General features: G+C 35.3%; 1 protein-coding gene and 1 non-coding gene across 2 annotated transcripts; both read left to right on the top strand.

Moving 5' to 3' along the window:
- The first annotated feature begins 4,598 nt into the window (after positions 1-4,598).
- On the top strand, positions 4,599-4,705 carry LOC118348351. Its single transcript, XR_004801445.1, has one exon. It is a non-coding gene; the product is annotated as a small nucleolar RNA R71 (small nucleolar RNA).
- Positions 4,706-6,081: 1,376 nt separating this feature from the next.
- LOC108989962 (protein LURP-one-related 10-like) lies at positions 6,082-21,479 on the top strand. Its single transcript, XM_018963750.2, has 5 exons — positions 6,082-6,485; positions 6,639-6,866; positions 7,036-7,195; positions 21,003-21,115; positions 21,213-21,479. Exons 1-5 carry the CDS (start codon positions 6,222-6,224, stop codon positions 21,477-21,479), a joined length of 1,032 nt encoding a protein of 343 aa, XP_018819295.1. The 5' UTR covers positions 6,082-6,221.
- Positions 21,480-22,604: the final 1,125 nt, after the last annotated feature.

Here is a 22,604-nt window from a genome sequence, read left to right as displayed (position 1 = left end):
TTTTTTTTTCTTCTCTCAAATCTGATATTGAAGGAAAAAAGCCCAGAAATGGTTGGGTGTCTAACTTATATTCACATCGGCCAATAGAAACATAACATGTGGCAGATGTATTTGTCTTATAATGAACCACACCTTATTGTAAAACATTTTGAGACTTTTCACTTCTCTCTCGTTTGAAAAGCACCCATTTCGATTTCCTCTTCTGACTTCTCTCCCTTATTCTCCCTCCCAATTCTTCATCTCTTCTGCTTATCCTCTCCCCGATTCTACCTCTCTTTTTTTCGTTCTGCTCTTCCTTTTCTTCTTTCCCGTTGTGGCAAGCCGGAAAGTGTTTTTGCTCTTCCCGTTTGATCGGGTAGTGGCTAGCTGAAACTCGTCGGTTGCAGCGAACCTGCAAATCTTTCATGGTAATTTTTTTAGGTTATTTGGATTAAATGACACTGATTGTAATTTGTGAACCAGAGTGTTCCAAACTAGATATGAACCTACGTAAATGCTATTCTTTTTTACAAAGAAAGAATTTTTTTGTCTACACACAACGCCATGACTACTTGTCCCCTTCTTTTATGCTTCCATTTAATTTCTTTAAGGTGTGCTGCATCAGCCTGGTAAAACTTTTCATATTTGGTCTCTCTAATCATTATTTTTGGCTATGTTTTTTTGATGGTGTAGAACTCGGTGGTAAAGAGGTTTATTCAGAAGCAGAAATCAGAATTTTTTTTTTTTTGCAATGGGGTTTTGAAATCAAAATCTTTCTTTGCAAGGGGGTTTTGAAATCACAATTTTCTCATTTACCAAACAACAATTATCTAATCTCTGATTTCACATTTACCAAATCATTTTGAATCAAATGTTCATTATTTTTCACATTTTCTAAGCAACTAAATAGAAATTATTGTTTGAAAAAGATTTATCTAACCTCAGATTCTTCAAATTCTTGAAGGCCGACGGGACAATTTTTGACAGAGAGAGGCAGGGGAGGAGGCCGACCGGGGTGGGGGGGAAGGAGGATAGAAACGATAAAATTGGAGAAGAGAGGAGTTTTGGTCTTGGCGGCAACTTGAAAAGTAATGATATGCTACATGTGGTTCAATTCACAATATTATTGCAATTCATGTGTGGCATGTTGTCATTCGCTGGTGTAGAAAACAACTTGACACCCAACCGGCTCCAAGTGCTTCTCATATTGAAGTCCTCTAGTTTCAACTCTTTTCATCTCTTGCTTTATCGAAATTCTAACAGTTTTTAATTCAGAAATATGCTTCTATTCCCATTTCAAATTCTATCATTTGACTGGTCTTAGTTTTTTCTGCTCTAGAAAAATTTAACTTGATCTTTATCCCCTAAATAGCAACAATGACCAGCTCTTTACTAGAATAAATCCTCATTTAAATCTAAGAGAGTCCCTAGACGATAGATTGCTAAAATTTGGTCTTCTTTTTCTTCAAATTTGAAATAAAATTTAAATGACAACAATGAAACCTAAAATCACTAAAAATAAACAAAATTGGACTAAAGTTTAAAGTTAAAAAGTGATAAAAAAAATAAAAATAAAAATAAAAAGGGAAATTATGTAAGTCATCAAACACCCCCAAACTTACAACTTTGTTTGTCCTCAAACAAAAAGAAAAAAGAATAAAATAAGAGACCACTATAGACTATCAACTAGACCCCATAGAGAAGTTTCATTACTCACCAAGCCATGATTTGAATTAGATTTAATCGCTAGTATCTTACTCTTAGCAATTTGTCATGCAAGAGTTAAGAGGTTACTTCAACCTAAAGCTAAGACCTAGAGTGTGTGTGTGTGTGAGATAGTCAATTTAACTCCAAACCACCTGCAAATTCAGATAAAAGTGGAACATCTGAAACTAGAAGAATTCTCTCAAAACTTAACCCAATAAGTCCAATTTTCATAAATCCTCTCCACTAATGTAGTCAAACCAAAATCAGAAATTAAAAAGTCTTTAATCAGGTTGTAATGACATCCCACAGGTCAAGGGTTAAGAAAGAAATGGATAAGAAAAATCAAAGCAAACTGTGAAAATATTTGGTGTAAAGAACAATAAAAGAGAATTCCACAGAATTCAAACCATAACTTTTTCTCGACTATATGCTCATGCTGTGATATTATTATTTCTATAATCAATGAAGCAATACCAACTACACCTTAAGCAAAAATTGAAGTGATCCGCACTCCATTTATTGAGTTTTTTATATTTTATGCTTCCTACCATGATGAATAAATCACCTCTGGCTAAAGACAAACCCATCAAAAATATTTTTTTTTTCTCTTTTTTTTTTCTTTAGCCTCCCACCCTTTTTTCATTTAGCCATCTCAATTCTTGTAGTCTTTACAAATTTTCTACTACTTTAGCTTTTTTTTTTCATTCACTTTTTTTTTTCTCTTTCTTTTTCACACACTTTGATCAAATAGAGCATAATTTCCTTTGAACTAACTTTCTCTTTGAATGTAGATTTCCACCAAAGTATTTTCTCAAACGGTAAAAGGTAAATCATGATTTTTCAAGCTTAGAACGGGAATGGTTGGTCTAGTTAAAACAATAAATAAAGGCTTATGAAAAATAAGGCTCAAGGGGGTTGACTATGGAAAATACAGCATGCAATGATAGCATGATAACTAAGACAGTTGGGAAAGCTTTTTGGTTATGACAAAAAAATGCCTAGATCATTTCTCTAATATTTGGTGTCAACTAGGATTTCGCCTCAAGAATCCATCAACGGATTCTAGAACAAAGCAAGATTTAACTTTCCTGATCCAGTTAATTTAACTCCTCCTCTTCATAAGCAAAATGGAATAAAGAAAAAATGACTATGTACTCAATTCTGTTCAAGGACAAAGATTTAAATCAAAGTACCACAAAAATCAGTTTGACATAAAAGAAATTTTCAAAAAAAATTTTCAATCCTATTCTCAATCACAAATTTCAGAGTCATAAAAAATTCAATCATACTCAAATGCATGCTTGGTAAGAGAATCCAACAACTCAAGATATCAAGAATCACAAGTAAAATAAAATAAACAGCAATCAAGAAAACAAAATGACTATAGGAGTTTACACCCCCAAACCTAAACTAAACAATGTCCTCATTGTAATTTAAAAGTGAGAAAGATTGAAGAAATGAAAGGAACTTTCCTAGTTTCATGGTGAATCAACCGTAGTTTGCAATTTCAGCTCTTTATTCCTACTAAACAAATCTGCAGCAAAATCTAAATTATTCAAAATAAAAATAAAAGAATAAAATAAAGTTCTATGGGCTACCTCCCATAAGCGCTTGTTTTCATCTCTTCAAGTCCTAATTTCTTGCAAACAGAAAATGACATAAGATTAATATTAGCACCAAGATCACATAAAACTTTATCAAAAAATGAATTTCCAATAGTGCAAGGCAAAGTGAAACTCACCGGATCTTTTAATTTTTGAGGCAATTTCTTTTGAAGAATAGCACTGCATTTTTCAGAAAGTTTTACTGTTTCAAACTCCTCCAACATTCTCTTCTTGGAAATGATGTCCTACAAAAATTTCACATAATTTGGCATTTGTTCCAACGCATTTGCAAAAGGAATATTTATGTGAATTTTCTTAAAAATATCCAAAAACTTAAAAAATTGCTTATCTAATTTTTATTTTTGGAAACGTTGAGGATAAGGAAGTGGAGTAAGAAGAATAGGAAGATTTTCAGGAAATGAAATTGTTGGAAGCTTGTCAGTTTCTCTCAATGTATCATCAACAATATCCTCTTCTTCCACTTTATTCTTTCTTGGGCCATTATTTGTAACTGTAGGGGTGGACTTGGTTTCCTTTGATGGTGACTTCTCAATTTCTCTTCCACTTCTAATTGTGATGGCCTTGCATTGTTCTTTTAGATTCACTTCTATGTTGCTAAGAAAATCTCCTCTTTGTTGGGCATTGATGGTTGTGGCTAGTTGCACAATTTGCACTTCAAGATTATTTATAGAGGCTCCCATGTTGCTACAATGAGTTTCAATATTGTCCAATCGTGAATCAGTCTTTTTAAACCTTGCATTTGTCTCCTCAACAAAGGAAACTATGGCATCCTCAAGTGACATCTTCTTCTCGCTTGGTTGACTATCAAATCCTGGAGGAGGTTGCAACACATTCTTTGTATTTCCACAAGACAAATTCTCTTGATTTCCAAGACCTGCATGGAAGTAATTTGGCATAGAATTACAACGATAATTGTAGTTCCGATTACTGATGTATTGAACTTGTTCTTGACCTACTTCGTTACTTCGAACTGTCATACTTGTAGCTGCAACACATTATGTACTTTGTGGTATCCTTTGGGTTGTCAAAACTGAAATTTGATGGTATAGGGAAGCAACTTGAGCTGAAAGGGCAGCTAACGACTCCAATTCATGAATCCCCGCAACTTTCTTAGTCATAGTTCTTTCTGTTGGCCATTGATAATTAGTTGAGGTCATTTCTTCCAAAAGAGAGGTAGCACCTTCAGCTATCTTTGACATCAAATTTCAACCGCCAGCAGCATCAACTATGGCCCGAGTTTGCCCATTTAATCCATTGTAGAACATCTTAACCAGCAACTAGTCCGGCAATCCATGTTGAGGGCAATGCCAAATCAAATCTTTATACTTTTTCCATGCCTCATAGAGCGATTCAAAATTAGTTTGGTTGAATTGACCAATCTCACTTCTGAGTTGGGCTGGTTTTGCAGGTGGAAAGAATTTAGCAAAAAACTTTTTCAGCCATATCCTGCCAGCTAGTAATACTTCCCGGCTATAGAAATTGTAGCCAACCTCTTGCCTTGTCCCTCAAAGAAAAATGAAATAATCTCATTCTAATGGTGTCTTCAGTAACACCATTAATCTTTACAGTGTCATAAATCTCAAAAAATATCGTCAAATGAATATTGGGATCATCTAGTGGCGATCTGCTGAATTGGGCTTCTTGCACCATGCTGATTAAGGCTGGTTTGAGCACAAAATTGTTGGCATTAATGGTTTGACATCTTATACCCGAGTAGTTGTCATTCACAACTAGCAGTACATAATCTTTCAAGGTGCGTGATTGTGCATCTTCTTGTCCGTCAGCCATGGCTAGTATTTTTTTTTTTGTTCATGATCTAAGAGTTCTTTCAATCTCTGAATCAAAGGGAGTAATGTCAAGATATCTAGCACAACGTATCCAACGTCAAAAACACACTTGTAAAACAAAAACAATTAAAATTAAAAAATAAAATTCTAAATTAAAACCAAGATTGCTTTGTATCGATATTGACAAAAATAAGAAGAAATCAATCCCTGACAACGGCGCCAAAAACTTGATCGGTGCAAAACTGCAAGTGCACAATATCGTACTTTTATAGTAAAGTGATAAAAAGAGTATCATCCTCAGAAATTGGTATCTCACTTTGACAAGTATCGAAATTATACTAACATCGACTTTATTTATTAAAGTCACTAAGATTTTTGTAATTGTAATTTTTAAATGAAATCAATTCAAAGAAAATATTCAAAGAGAAGGAAAACTGATGTTTAATAATTGAATCAATGTGAAAAAGATTTTCTCATCTATCTAATTTAATTTAACTCTCTCTGCTTGTTAGCAAATTTTTCAAAGTCATCCAAAAGCTTCTTTTGATAGTTATTTGGATCTATTCTTGATCATCACTTTATGCAAGAATTGGACAACACGGCATCATGATAGCTATCATTCTTTGGATTTTTTTGGCATAAAAGTCCTATACATGTACAAAGGCGGCTTGACGGGCGCTCTTCCTCAAGGCCGCTGGTAAGGCCTTTTATGCTATTGCCTAAGGCCCACTGTATGAAGGTCTCTAAAAATAAAAATGAGGTTTTTTTTTTAAATAAAATAAAAATTATTTCATTAAATAAAATTTTAAATTCTTTTTATAATTTTTAATATGTAAGGCACCATAATATTAAATTTAATATTTAATACAATAAATTTTTTTTATAAGTAATATAATAAATTATTTATATTTATTATATTATAATTACAGATAATTCAGTTAAATTTCACTTTAATTCTCCATTTGTATTGATCCGCCCCTGCTCTTCCTCGCAATTTAACAGGAAAGCCGCTCACAAAAACTGTGTTACTGCTCCCCACATCACCAAAGCCCCAAGCAACATAAGCAAGTCTTCTTCTGATCCAGTGCTCCAATCCGATCCCATCATCATCATCATCATCATCATGGCTCAGTCAATTCCAGCTCCAGCTCCAACTGTCGCACAGTTTGCCAACCCTATTCCCGTAATCTGCACTCAGTACTGTACACCTTATACCGTTGATCTGGCGGTTGTCAAAAAAGTCATGACCATATCCGGTGGTAACTTTGTTGTCACAGACAGCAAAGGCACCGTCATTTTTTATGTGAAAGAAAAATTAATGTCCCTTCATGATCATCGTGTTCTGTTTCATGCTGATGGAAATCCTATTGTCACTCTTCGAGAGAAGGTTAATTAATTTGGCTGATAATATTATATATTTCATCATAAACATATGTAACATCTTTTTCCCCAAGTCTTGGTTTTGTTCTAAATTTTCTTATATTCATATAATTATATATTCTCTGCAAATTGCAATTGATCATGATGTTTGTTTGCGTAGATAATGTCTGCACATCACAGATGGAATGTGTATAGGGGCAAAAGCAAAGAGCCCAATGATCTGATTTTTACTGTTAAGCGATCTTCAATGATTCAAATGAGGGCAAAGTTACATGTGTTCTTGGCAAATAACACAAACGAAGAGGTATGCGACTTCATGGTTGAAGGGAGTTCGCATGAAAAATCTTGTGTCGTATATACCGGAGATCGTACCAATATAGTTGCCGAGGTAAGCTGGTTTTCGCTTATAGCTTGTTTTCGATGATGTTTATATTAGAGAGAAGAAGTCCTATTACTTGGTTCTTAAATTCGTAAAATTAATTAGATCTTGAAAGTTTAAGAACCTACAATATAATTAGAAACTAATAGAATTGATTATCATGGGAATAAAAACGCAGATGGGTAAGAAGACCACCGTTCGAAGTGCTCTGTTCGGAAAAGACAATTACTCGGTAACTGTTCATCCTAACGTTGATTATGCATTCATAGTCGCGCTTATTGTGATTCTAGATGACATGAACCACATAAGCGACACGGATGATTTGTTGATCAATTCAGGTATGAGCATGGCTGGACTTATACCAACGTCATGAGTTAAAGAATGAAATTAAATATTAATGCAAGTGTGTTTAAATATACATTGGCTGAGTAATAATGATAGATAGACAGAGTGTTTACATAAATAAATGAGCTAGTTTGTAGTTTGTACTAGTTAGTTGAATGTGCATCCAGTTTGGACTGAGCACTCGATATTAAAGTTTTTTTTTTTTTTATAAGAAATCACTTCATTAAAGAAATTACAGACTTTTGTCAGCTCATACGACTTGAGAAAGAAAATAAAGAATACTATTCCACCACATATCAATACTTTTCACATTTTTTATATTTCTAGCTAACCTATGTGCGGCCATATTACCCTCCCTGTGCACATACACAAAAGCACACTCAACAAAACAGAATGAAAGAGATGATGATCATGAGTTTGTTGTCGTTTGCTTGACTATATACTTCAAAGAGACTGAGGTCTGGTTTGGTTATGTAGTTCAAATAAGATAAGTGAGATGTTTTGTTGAAAGTACAATAAAATATTGTTAAAATATAATTTTTTAATATTATTTTTATTTTGAGATTTGAAAAAGTTGAATTGTTTATTATATTTTATGTGAGAATTTAGAAAAGTTATAATAATTATATGAGATAAAATGAAATAAATTGATTTTATATAACCAAACCAACCTACTTCAAAGAGACTGGCATATATAGGGTAAACTATATATAGTTACTGTAGACAATTAATTACTTTCATGTTCAAGAAATATAAGTCACGCGGCAAATTAAATGTATGGAGATGCAATAAGCATTTTTTAGAGCTGACTACGTTTCAATCCATTTTACTTAAAATTGACAGTACTGTCTATTTAGCTTAAAACATAATAATTTGGTACGATGCCTAACATATAACAGTATCAATTGTTTTACGACAAAATTATGTACCCAAGTACTTGACAGATAGAAAACTTAATTGGTTAAGCAGTCTTAAATTAATATTAATGGCCGAATCACACGTGTTATATATTTTGGCAAAGAACACAAAACATACTAAGAACAACAATGTAGGTGTCGACTCAAGGGAGTTAGTTAAGCTTATGATCAGATATTAGTTCCCTAATATCATTGGCTTGATAACTAAATAAATCATGATCGAAATAGATTCCGGGTATTATGTTTTTTTTTTTCTCTCTTTGAATTTCACCACCATGCGTGAAATTCCGAAAAGAAGTAAGATGTATATACAAGCAAGGATTTGGATCCCATAAAAAACTCACCATTCAGTGATAACTTTCCTTATGAATTAATATTTTAGAAATGTTACAAGAAAAATAATATTTGCAATCATATATAGAATGTGCAAGCGTCACACATTCTTTTTAAAAAATGAGTAAATATGAGATCTTTATAAAAAAATTAATTTTTTAATAGTGAATTTCACTCTTTTTCAAAAGGAGTATGCAGTGGTTGTACAATCCAGAATCTCAATCTTTTTCAAAATGAATATGCAACGCTTGTACAATCCGACAATAACTGTATAAAAATAAACTCACAAACTTATATAAGTTCATGTGATCCTTCAAATCGATTTAGAAAGTAATTTTATAATCTACATCAAGACATGTTCGTTTGTAGATTTAATTTTGTGTAGCTAAAACATTTTCTTTAATTTTACCATGTAGTTCTTAAAGAGAGAATATAATAATTGAAATGGAAACGTCGTGTTCCACTTTTAAATTAATAGAAAAAAAAAAGGAACATAAACGAATGACACTTGTATTATTTGAACTCACCCAAGCTTTTAAAAAATGATAGAAACAAAAAATCTTCCATGGGATCATGTGATCTGTACATCACGACATTTTGTACGTGCATGCCTCCCTCTTCAGGCTATATGGATCCCGATACGAATATGCATGGTAGAATGTTGTCCCTAAGCAGTTTTGCTGGGTACGTAGTCTTGATTGATATCGGTGATAGGAAATGCAACGAGTCTTGACTGATATTAATGCAGATATTGCTAAAGCTGCGTGGCGTCGAGCATCTGTAGAATTGGGTGTCCGTTGCATGGAGAGCTCGACTTGGTGTGGCCGAGTCTCGCATGGTTTAGGTGTGTGAAACGATGTTCTCATAGAGGCATTCCGGTGAGTTTAATTCCAGGCTTGATCTCTTGAAAATTATGGGTGTGTAGATGTAAGGCTAGAATGGAATCAGTGGAGGAATCAATTGAATCTATTTGGAGGGATGTGAAGTTTTGGTTAGGCCAAATTTCTACCCAGTGCCGTAAGATCTAATCAAATGATATAAATATTCTTCTAGCCATGAATTTGCCTATAAAACAAGTCAATGGCCGGAAGCTGTCTGCAGTATCATGGGCTAAGCCTATGGAGGGTAGGGTAAAATTAAAAATAGATGCAAGTTGTAGGGGAAATCCAAGAAGTTGTGGAGGGGGTGGTGTGATTAGAGATCATGACGACAATGTTATGGCTGTTTTTTCAGAATTTCTTAATTTCAGAACCAATACATATAAAGCCGAGTTAAGGACTTTATGTCGTGGTGTTGCTGTGTGTAAAGAATTTGGGTTTTATAATGTGGAAATTGAGTGTGACTCGGCATTAGTTGTTCATTGGTTATCTTCGAAAACTTACAATGTTTGGTATTTATGGGATTTATGGGAGACTTTGTTAGAGAATTTGGAAGAAATAAACTTCAAAGTTTCGCATATTTTTCGTGAGGGAAATAAAGTAGCTGATTTGCTTATTAGAGATGCAGAAGCTAGGGTTGATAGGATATATGGTCAGATGGATAGGCTTCCTCAAGTTGTGAGAGGGATGGTCAGGCTAGATAGATGTGGTATTCCGTCTTTAAGATGTCATTAAAAAGTATGGTTGGGTTGGTTATTTATTCAAGAAGTACAATTGCGGGTTTTTTACGCTGGGAATTAGTTTTGGGATTTTTTTTTGTTAATATGTTTGGTCTTTAATAATTCAGTCTGGTCTCTTGGGTTTGGGTTTTTATTTTTTTTATTCTTGTATATTCTAAGTGTAAAGCTGTTTCTACAGTTTTCTTTCACTATATGTAAAGATTTTTTGAAATACAATTAGAATAAGAGATATTATTGAACATATGTTTCTGACTCTGCAATATATATATATATATATATATATATATATATATATAAATGATTCTATTTGGAAGATTCGTGCAACGACCATTCCATCATAGCGCAGGTTAATTCTATCATGACAGATATTAATAGGGATGTACATAGGAAGACTTGCGTGCCTTGTGGTGCACGAACTCACGACCAGTACCGCATGGACTGAGCTGTGAGCGCAAAAAAAAAAAAAAAGATATGACTTGATAGACTTGGATCGGTATCGAGCAGTGAGCACCACAAAAAAAAAAAAAAAAAAAGATATGACTTGATGGACTTGGATCGTTATCGGACGTGATTTGTGGGGCTCACTGCTCAGTCCATGCAGTTCTCTGCATTAATACACTATTGACTAGCTAATACGGCCAATTATCTCTAATTTAGATAATTTCCCGGGAAAGAACAAATTAGCTCCATCAACCGAGAATGACGGCCTGGACTTCTTAAATTTAATTCATGATCTCAAGGATTTCTCTGAAAGAATAATGACAAGTCTACAATTTTTTTATTAGTTCGTAGTTATATATCTGAATAAAGATCAATTGATTAAAAGAGAGCCAAAATTTGTGGACTCAAATGTATTTAGCCAGCTTAAATAGACAAATTATTATGTATTTCTCTCACTAAAATAGATTTGATCTATTGTGATGGATGAAACCGTCACAAAACAAATCATTACAAAAACTTTTTGTGACAATTTAAGACCGTCATCAAAAAAATATTACAAAAAGTATGTTGTGACGGTTTATTGTGCAACCGTCACTAAAATTTTTTATTTTTGTGATGGTTGAGATCTTACGTGAAATATAACATTCGAATGTGAAGAATTTTGTGACAGTCGAATTCCATCACAGAAAGTAATGTTCGCATTTACCGAATAACGTTCGAACATTTACCTGACTGATTAGCATTTGAACAATGAATATCTAATGTTTGGTATTTTTCATTCGAATGCTTATACTGCGGCGTTTGAATATCGCATTTGCACGTTAATGTAAAAATTTTCGAACATCAAAGACTTAACATTCAGATGGTTAATCAATTCGTTTGAACATATCTTTCTTAGTCATGCAAACATTAACAGAATAAGTTCAAACGTTTGTAGAGTGTATACGTTCGAACATAGTGCCTTATGTTCGAATGTATTTATTGAACGTTGGTGTAATTATATTCAAACGATTGTGGAAACTAAGCTACATTTGGGTTATGAATTGATCTTAGTAGATCTGTGAATAGTAGTGAAAGAGTGGTGAAAAATTAATGATAAGATATTAAATAGTAATAAAAATAGTGAAAAGTATATGAAAAGTAATTATAAAATATTAAATAATAGTACCCAAAAACAACCTAATTCAACATTTCATCTCAGCAGTTTTTTTTTTTTTTAAATAAAAGTAAACTTTCATTGCCACAAATTAACCAATACATAGTTAGACGAAGGTCTCCTGTCCATGAGAGATCTCGTCCCAAATTTATTCAAAAAACTCTCACTTATAACGGAAGAATACCATAGTAAACATCTCAAGGCCACCAAAGAATTCTAACAAAATACTCAGGTGCCAAAATCACAAGTAAAAACAATAATGCATCACACTCACGTTCTAATATAGGGCATGCCAAGTTTATCTAATCGAATTAATCCCCGAATACACCCTTGAATAGAAGACCATCAAAAAAATTTGATGTCAAGCCTTGAGCTCACTGCTTTGCCAAAACATCTGCCACCATATTAGCTTCTCCATATATATGATGAAATTGAGCATTGAGCTCACGTACCATGCTTGTCACTTCCTCCCAAAAATCCCAAAGGAACCAATACTTGCATATCCAGGAAGCTAACCAACCAACAATAACCGCAGAATCTGACTCAACCAACACATCCCGTAAATTTAATTGCCGACATAACCGAAGTCCATCATACAAGGCTCTACATTCAGCAATGGTATTAGTGGCATAACCATATGCATGTGCGAACCCCCAAAGTACATCACCATTATTATCCAGAAGAATACCCCCTCCCCCAGCCTCCCCCAAGTTACCACAAGATCCTCCATCCACATAGTTAATTATCTTGTAAAACAAGTTCAAAAATTTCTAATGGACCATCATTAATCCAAACAATTTCCTCATTGTGAGTAGTGACAAGTTTTGCAAGCTGATGAGTCACTTTATTACATTATCTATATGTATGTTGTATCCTCCAATTTGTTCTACCTTTGAAAAAATTTTTTAGCATCTTCCACCAATTGCCCATTCCATGTCCAATCCGGCTATAGCCTGTATAACAACTTGTGCATCCCCTTCAAAAAGCACTCTTAAAAAATTCAGCTCTGTACAAAGTTGATGGATTACATTCATCTTATTCATACATAAAAAGACCATATTATCCACCTCCCAATCTTTTATGATAATCCTTGCACCCATCTTCTTGTTCTTGGAATCATAGGATGCAACCTAATTGATTTTTACCATATTGCATTCTGGCTTCTTCCATTTTGCCCCCTTATGGTAACTACTCATTCAGACTTGTGATTCATCACCATATCCCTCTTAGCTTGCTGAAAATCTTCAAAATTCTCCATTGCTATTTCCATAACCATTCTTGAGCTGATAAGTGCTCAAATATAAATTTGTTCCTTCTTAGTCAAATGCTTCTCATGATGGATGCAGCCAATTCCAGCTCCTACTACAAGTTCTTAACCATCATCTCCCGTGTTGTCAAGAGAGATAACCTGCACTACTAGGCCAATTTTGAACAGGGCTAGAAGATTCTACCCAAACATCAATAGAGGCAGCACAGGTCCACAATGAGTGACAAATTGTTTCTTCATCTCTTTCACATATGGGGAATAAAGGGTTCTCAATTATCTTCCTTTGGGCCAAATTTTTCCTGGTAGGTTAGATGTCATTTACAGCTTTCCAAACAAAGAATTTCACCACTCCCGAGAAATGCATTTTCCAGATCCATTTCCAAATAGCACTTTAATATGTAAGCCTAGAATATTCACCTTTCAACTTTTTTTCTCATGCTAATGACCAAGTAATAGGCACTCTTCACAAAGAAAACTCATGATTTTGAGAATCCCTATATCTTTTTGTCATGGAGACTTACTCTTCCTTCCACATACCCATCTCTGCATCTATGAACTCCCTCACTTCAGAGTTCTTATTTCTAATCTTTAATGGAGATTGGATATTAAAAGTTGAGGGTGTTGGAACCCACTTGTCACCCCAAATATTGATATCATGTTCATTCCCACCCTACAAATAAGCCCCTCTTTGAGCAGATCCAAAGAGCCCCACGAGCTTTTACAAATCAGAGAAGGGTCATAGCCTTGCTTTTCCTTCATAAGATCATTCTATTTAAAATATTTTTCTTTAGGAATTTTTATAGCCAATGAACTTGGGTTTATAAATAATCTCCACACTGTTTTGCAAGCATAGCCTTATTGAAGCTCTCTAGGTCTCTGAACCCCATTTCTACTACTGCTTTTTGTTCCCCCATTTTGCTTCAACTCTTCCATTGGATCCTTTTATCATTTTTCTTATGCCCCCACCAAAAACTTGCCATCAGCGCTGAAATTTCTTTACATAGTTTTCTTGGTAACTTGAAGATACTCATGTGAAAGGTTGGGATTGCTTGAAGAACTACCTTCAAAAGAATTTCGTTGCCAGATTGAGAGAGGACCTGATTCTTCTAGTTATTAATTCCATGTCAAACTCTATCTTTTATGCTCTTAAAGGTGTTGTATTTAGATCTCCCCACTAGAGTAGGTATACCCCAAGTATTTTCCACAACTCCCACTAAGTCTTGCACCAACTACCTCATGAATATGCCTCTTTCCAGAAGCACTAGAATTAGTGCTAAAAAAATTTGATGTTTTTTACTTGTTGAGGCACTGACCAGTTGCTTGCTCGTACTGCTCAAGAATATGATTGATTCTCCTCCATTCAAGTAGTGTGGCTCTATAGAATACCATTTAGTCATTTATAAATAAGAGGTGATTTATCATTGTCCCTCCCCTAGCAACAGTAACTCCTTTTATCTCACCCTTAGACAACCAAATTGATTAGGATGCTAAGCCCTTCATCACACAACAAGAAGAGATATGGGAACAAAAGATCTCCATGTCTTAATCCCCTAGATGGGAAAATTTTGTCACCAAGGATTCCATTAACCAGAACTAAATATGTGACTATAGAGACACATTCCATTATTAAAGCAATCCACTTGGCACCAAATCCAAGCTTCCTCATTACTACATCTAGGTAAGACCATTCCCCTCAATCATAAGCTTTTGACATGTCCCGTTTGAAGGCCATACCGCCGATTTTTTTTTTTTCTTAACTTGGTAGAGTGTAAAGCCTAATAAGCCACCAAGATATTGTTTGAGATACATCTCTCAAGGATAAAAGCACTCCAGTGACTTGAAATAATAGTTGGAAGGACTTTTTTTAGTCTATTGCATTGGTTTTTGCAATGATTTTAAAAGGATTATTACAAAGACTAATAGGTTCGTACTCACTAACAGTTTCAAGGGTCTTAACTTTAGGAATTAGAATTAAAACAATATAAGTGAAATTCAAAAGGGGTCTTGTGAAATCGTTACATACCTCATCACCCATTGTACCATACAAAGGTCTTATAAAATCCTGTTGCAGACTCTCATTTATCTCCCTGTCACCCAAGCTTCTAAGGACTGTAAGCATGCTTCAATCATTTCTTTTGAAAGTGCAATGGATTTGAAGACTTTGTCATAAAGCATCTTAAAGACTCCTTTAGTGCCAGCTTGCTCCTTCATAACTTTAGTATGCCAATCAATGACTTGCTTGACCCAGTTCTTTTTCCTCCTCTGAGTGGCACAAGCATGAAAGAGTTTAGCATTATAATCCCCTTGTTGAAAAAAGTTCCCCTTTGCCCTTTGCTTCCACTTGAAGTATTTTTGCTCTAGTAAGGTTCCCACTTCACCTTGTAACTTTTGTATTTCCTCTGCATTGGAAGAGCCTTCTACTTCTTGCAAGATTCTGAGTCTATTAGTTTTGCATCTAATATATTCCTCACTTTCTCTAGTATTGTTTTGCTCCATCCATTAAGAGCCCCATTGCAAGCTTTGAGTCAAGTTTAGACCCTCACCAAAGTGTTCGAAGTGGAAATCTCTCCTAACCATTCCTGCATTACTACCTTCTCATATTCAACTTTTTGTCTAAATAGCTTCAAATCTGAATACTTTTTTGTCTTTCTTTATCTAGGTTGTACTATATGCATGGTTAACAAAATTGGCGCGTGGTCTAAGCTTAGCAGTTAAACCTTCAACCCAAGCTTCCTTAAAACAATCCATCCATGGATTATATGCTACAACCATGTCCAACCTCTCTTCGGTGAAAGTATCTTCTGATTGCTTGTTGTTCCAAGTGAATCTATTCCCTCCGCATCCCAAGTCAAATAAGCGGTTATCTTCCAAAGCACCTCTAAAATTAACCATTTGATTTTCCCCTCTCTGCCTACCCTCGTGTTTCTTAGATTGATAGATTATTTCATTGAAATCACCAATCACACCAAGCAAATTGGTTTGGCGGTTTCAATCTTGCCATAAGGTCCCATAATGTTGCCTTTTCCAGGTCTCAGAATCGTCAAAAAATCCAATGAGGAGCCACTTGACCCTTGTGTTTTCTTCTATGGTCCATGCATTAATATGCCACTAAGAGAAATTTTGAACTTCCAAAACCACTTCACACTTCCAAAACAAAGACAGACCACCCTCTTCTCCCCACTTGTTTGACAAAAAAACAACTATCAAACCCCATTCTTCTTTTTAAAGCTTCAACCATCCAATAGCTCTTCAAATGAGTTAAAGTAGTTATTGATAACTGAAGTTTGATCTTGAGTACTAAGGCTGGTTGAAATTGCTTTGCAAAATAAAAAAATACAAAAACCATTAGACTAAGAAAACGTCTATTTATGATCTTTCCACAAGTTTCACCCCCTAGCTTAATTTGCAATATTGTTGATCTTACAATCAATCTTATTTTTAGCAATACGAGCCATGGGCATGGAATGACTTCATGCATGTATGGTAATTTTCACCAAGAAGTGGCTAAGAATATGCAGTCACCTGTAGATCTGTTTGCCTTGTAAGAGTAATGGGCAAAAATTCTCCCTAGCAGGTGGACTTGTGGGTGGATTTTTTTTTTTTGCATAAAATGGTGAGGGCCAAGTTCCAACCTATATATACTGGCTCGCCTACCCTAAATTATTATGTTAAAATGATTTTTTTTTATTAGAAAAAATATTATTCAAACTTATCAATAAAATAGGACGCTAAATCTAAAGCTTGTATACATGACCCCAGCTATCACTCATACTCTTCTTCTTCTTCATCATCTGGATTTCAATGTTTTTATGGCAACATTGGTAAGTTTTGAGTTTATACACCTTGGTTGACATCATGCCTCCACTTCCAAGCTCCAACACCGCCATCCTTAATAAGATAGAGAAAAGTATATAATGATTTGATTAGTGTTTGATCTTACTTTGTTTGGAGCTCTCTTAGGGTTGGTTTGTACTACAATTTTTTTTTTTTCCTGTTGTTTGGTTTGCTTGTTTCAATTGGTGTCCACTTGTTCTTTGATTTTGACCTGTTATTTAAGATTTTTAAAGATTAGCACATATAGCTATCAAATGTATACCAAAATTCTCCTAGCAAGGGCTGGCAAGATTTTGACCCTATAGTGGGGGGGCATAGGGTTCATCACCCTGTCCTCTCTCTATAAGCAATGGCAGGGATGGGTCATCCCATACTCAGCTTGTAAGGGTCAGGTAACACCCCTAGCTAAAAGATAAGCAAAGTCCAAGAATTACCACCATTGTAAATAATATATGGTGTTAAATAAGGTTAATTTGAATTACCTTAAGCGGAATGGAATCTTCATAAATCCATATCTTTTTCTACCTTACAACCCACATCAAATTATTGTGATTGCACATCTACGTAGCTTAGGAGGCTACTAGAATCTCCTAAAATAATTCCACAATTCAAAATCAAGAGTTCAATATGGTTGCTCTAAGAAATTGTAGAGAGAGATGAGAGCTTTTGTTTTGTTCGTTCACCTTTTCACACTCTTCTAGTTAATATACGTAAAACTCTCATTTATAGGGTTTTCTAATGGGATGGTTAATTAACTTGCCTGAAGTAAGTGCTAGTGGTGGGGATTGGTTAATTAACTGCCTGGAACTTCCCCACCCATGTGGATACTACATGGGTCATGGAGTACCAATACTAACATCTCTCACTTGTCCATAATGTGTACCATGTCCATTAACAATATACTCTTGATCTCTCAATCCATTATCCCTCATACAAAAAATGAAGAGTACAACCTCACAAGAAGGCAAAAGGTAGGAGTACTATATTAACTCACTATCCTACTAACAATGTATATTGTTCATCGTTCATAACATGTAGTTTATGCCCCAGACTATTTAATCGCACTAGGTCAAGAGTCCTTAATCCTTTACGGATTTATAACTCAAATCAATTCTTGACCTCACGTCATATAATATGCTCATAATTATATTGAGTCAAAACAATATAATCACTCAGAGTCATGAAATAACAATTAAGAATCCAAACAATCTTCCCTATACACTCATGTCAATTCAATTAGACTTGATTGTTTTCCTAGACATGCTCCATGAGACCGTATCATATGTGACCCTAAGAAAACATGCTAAAGTAGCAACATCTAGTTTTCATCTGGAGACATAGTTCCAGGTTCAAGGGTATAGAAATAGATTATTTATTGATCCATTAAGGCTCATATAGTGATAGAGCAGGAACCCATCCAATCACTCCCTCAGATAGCCATCTATAGCACATACAGTATGAGTGTATGTTACGGTATAACTCTTACTCAATTGAGCTTGTCACATTCAAACGTCGTAAGAATTTTAGTCTAGTCGCTACAAAGGCGCCCTAACTTGAGTTTCTTAGCATAGTCACTCATCTAATGTCTACCTAAGATCTCACATTCCACTTTAATCAGTCTTCATAAAGTTATGGAAATACTTCATATACGATTCTTGAATGTCTCAATTTTAGCCAAGCTAAGGCGAAATTCTTTAAATTTATCTTGAATGCTCCCAAAGCATTAAGATGTTTACTTGCTCACTTTCCAAGTGGCAAAGCAATCAATTTGTCTCTTCTTGCTCGCTATTCAAGCGCCAAGGTGATCATCCATATGAGTGGACTGATCTTTGTCTAGTAACATCTTTATAATGTTTGTTTTTTACTTAGTATCAATTAGAAATATGAGATAAAAACAATAATCTCATTGATACAATAGATACTAACAGTATCAAATATACAATAAAGTCTAAGGTATCTGATATGAACCCACAGGAATGAAATCCCTTGAACCTACATCAATTTGAAAACTCACCCAAGAAAGTCAAAATCAAACCAATGGAAAATTTAAATCCATTGAGAAACTCGTTTCAAGAACCTAGATTATATGAAAATCTAAGACGCCGAAGATGAAGACTCCACAGTCAAACCTGCAGTCCCCACTGCTCAGTCATCATGCTCCCCCTCTTCTCCCACGGATGTGAAATACGAAGTGGACAGCACCCACGTCTCACAGTCTCAACCCAACCCTCACGACAATCACCACTCCCGAGACTAACGTCGCCCAAATCCACCGTCTTACGCCACCATGTAGACATCCAGCACCATTTTCCGCAGCCCTCACGTTGCATGGAGCATAAACTTCCTCTCCCCACCTCTTGGGCTCTCTCCCTCTCTCCAAGTTATCTCTCTGTCTCTCTTTCTCATTTTCATGCACTGTTGCCTAGAACAGCCATAGCCGCGCACCCACGCCAGAGGTTCACAGTTGAAGCCACGACTCACACCGCATGCATACTCTAATTGTAAGCCTCTCTAGTCTCTCCTCCACTTCGCTTGTTAAATTTTTAAGCCCCTTAGATAGTAAATTACATATGTGACCCAGTGTTTATTAATAATGATGATATTATTGTGATAATACTAAGAGAAATTAGATGTGTGGCCATTATTTTACAGTTTAATCACATGATCATTTGGAGAAATTATTTGAAAATCAAAATATTTTGGGGAAAGTCGATATTTTAGGGTTTCGAGGATTGTTAGACATTAGGAAAAATATAGAATTTTATATATCAGGTTTTAATTACGAAGTATGAGTTCAATCAGAAATTTAAGCAGGTTAGGTGATTATTTTATTGATGACGATTAATATTTGTTCGGCACTGTTGTGAAAAAATTCTGAAAGCCTAAAAAGTCCAGGTAAATGGGGTTCATATACTAGATTTTGCATAAAATAAATGATTGGGGTTCATTTTATGAAAATGTGCATGATAAGTTTTGAAAAGAAACTTCAAATAACCTCAATTATTTGTTCTGCATTACTCATGAAATTTGTATGAAAGATAAAAGTATTTTTGTCATGACTGTTATAGACATGAGTAAAAATTTTGGCATTCTATTTCTAAACTATACAAAAAGAGCGAATATAAAATTTATGAAAATTTGTGCATGTGATGCGAAAATGTTCTGAATCTCTTTTTAATATGTGAAATTATCTGAATCTATTCATTACTCTGTTTTGATATGATTAGCATCTGAAAAATTTGGCATGAATTTCTAATTCTGGCTGGTATCAGAGCATATCTCAACCAGAAATGTAGGACTTGAGTCATCTCACTTACAATGGACTGGCTCGACGAAGACTTCTGGATTTTAAGAGGGAAGATTGTGATACCTCATATGATAAGGATAAAGGTAGGTGGTATATGAGATCCTACATTGCTTAAAAATGAGAAGTTCTTGCTCTTTATAAGGTTTCAATGGGGCTCCAATTGTATCATTGACTAGTCCTTTTAGAGTATAGGTCATGTAGTTTAGGTCTTCTCTTGGCATATTACTGAAAATAGATAAAAAAAAAACAAACATAGAATGAAAGCTTTAAAAAATCTCTAATACATGTTAGAATTTAGAATTCTGTAGACTGCAATAATCTAACTGGTTGAATGAATGAATGGTTACATTTTATACATTAAGCTAAGTGGCAAATATGTTGATAGAAGTAACTACCTGTAACTAACTAATTAAAAGGTTCAAAAAAATTCTTCTCTCAACTGCTTTCCGTTTCTGGAAAGTGAGTGAGGTGAAGCAGTTAGTCATCTTCCTCATTGGAGGAAGGGAACGATCTCTTTGCTCGTGATTGTGAGCAGAGTAATGTGATGGAGGATATGGAGGAGGTGTGCAGGAGGTTGAAGTTGAATGACGATGAGGAGATTCCGATTGAGATTCAGAAAAATACAATAAGGTTGACGTAATCGAAGGGCGAAAGGAGTTTGGTCGGGAAGGTGATATCGGACCACAGGATTGGAAGGGGGTAGTTAGATTGATGATGGAAAATGTGTGGAAGGTAGGAAAACCATTGGAATCTCATGATATTGGGAGCAATTGTTTTGTCATCACTTTCTTTAATCACAGAGATAAGATGAGAGTTCTCGGTGGTTGTCCATGGCTCTATGACAACCTCATGTTTATTCTAAAGGATTTTGATAGTGAAATGCAGCCTAGTAAGATTGATTTTGATCATGAATGTCTTTGGATACAGATGCTGAATTTACCTTTGAGTTATATGAACAAGGAAATGGGAGAGTTAATTTGGAGATCACTAGGGGAGGTGATGGAGGTAGATGTACAGGAGGATGGTTTGGCTTGGGGAAGGTGTCTAAGGGTGAGAGTGGAGTGTGATCTAAGAACGCCTCTAGCTTGAGGAAGAACTATTGTTGTGGATGGAAAGACCAATTGGGTGTCATTCCAGTATGAGAAGTTGTATAGGCTGTGTTTTAATTGTGGGAGGATTGTTCATGATAAGGAGAGTTGTAAGGAGAGGGATGGGAATTCAGATCAGTATGGTGTTTGGTTGAGAGATTTACCTCAAATGAGGAAAGGTTCTGCCAGGAGCAAAGATCAGAGAGGGAGTGATTATAATGAGAAAAGAGAAGAAAATTCAAGGTCGGGATCTGATAAAATGGAGAAGGGAGAAGAGTCAAAAGGGGGAGGGATGGAGGATGTGATAGGGAAATAAGGGGAGGAACTGAATGAAGGATTGAAAGTTAAACCTCAAGTGATGATGTATGTGGTGAATGAGGAAAGGTCAGATACTTATGCAGAAGGAAAGGAGATCCATTATGTAGAGGTTGAAAATAAGATGCAGATGGAAAGGATGAGTTCTAATGTTGAGGAAATGATACAAGAGAGTAGAAGATCTTCGGGGTGGAAGAGAAGGGCTTAGGCTAGGCCTGAACGAGGTAAGATTTCTAGTTCAATCACTACTTTAAAAAGAAGCTATGAACCTGGGTAAGATGTTGGTGAAGTGATGATGGAAAGGAAAAGGTGTTGATGACAGGCTAGAGGTGGTGGCTAGAGGTGGTGGTTGTTGAGCAGCACCACCTGGCATTATGAATCTCTTATGTTGGAATTGTCGAGGGCTTGGCAACCCTCAGACAGTTCAAGACCTTAGCCTTTTGGTTAAGGAGAAGAGGCCTAAACTAGTTTTTGTTTGTGAAACAAAAACTAGATCTCACAAAATTACGGGTTTACAAAGGAGATTAGGTATGGAGGGTGGTCTGGTGGTGGATTCTATTGGGAGGAAAGGTGGTTTAGTGTTGTTCTGGAAAGAGGAGAAAGGAGTTGAAATGATCAATTACTCAAGTTGGCATATTAGTGTGCTTGTAAAAGGGGACAAAAGGGATAGAGAGTTGACTTTTACTGGATTCTATAGTCATCCTGAGACAAGAAAGAGATATCTATCTTGAGAATTGTTGAGGAAATTGAAGCCTTTAAATAATACAGCAAGGGGGAGATTTCAATGAAATTTTGTGGCAAGAGGAGAAGATGGGTGGTAAGAGGAGGGCTGAGAGTCAAATTAACCTATTTAGAAAGGTGTTGGAGGATTGTGGTTTAGGGGATATTGGCTACTGTGGGAAGGGATTTACTAGGTCAAACAAGCACATTGATCAATCTTTCACAAAAGAGAGGCTAGATAGGGTATGTGGTTAATGATAAATGGAGGTCTATGTTTAAGGAAAGGAGAGTAGAGGCCTTGATTGGTAGGTGTTCAGACCATTTGCCCATCTTACTTTTTGTGGCTGAGGGTGAGCAAAGAAGGATGAGAAGACAATTCTCATTCAGGTTTGAGGCTTGTTAGATA

The sequence above is a fragment of the Juglans regia genome, chromosome 4 (assembly GCF_001411555.2).
Source record: "Juglans regia cultivar Chandler chromosome 4, Walnut 2.0, whole genome shotgun sequence".
Classification (NCBI taxonomy): domain Eukaryota; kingdom Viridiplantae; phylum Streptophyta; class Magnoliopsida; order Fagales; family Juglandaceae; genus Juglans; species Juglans regia.
Note: the sequence above shows the minus strand (reverse complement) of the source record. Positions and strands in the feature narration are given on the sequence as shown.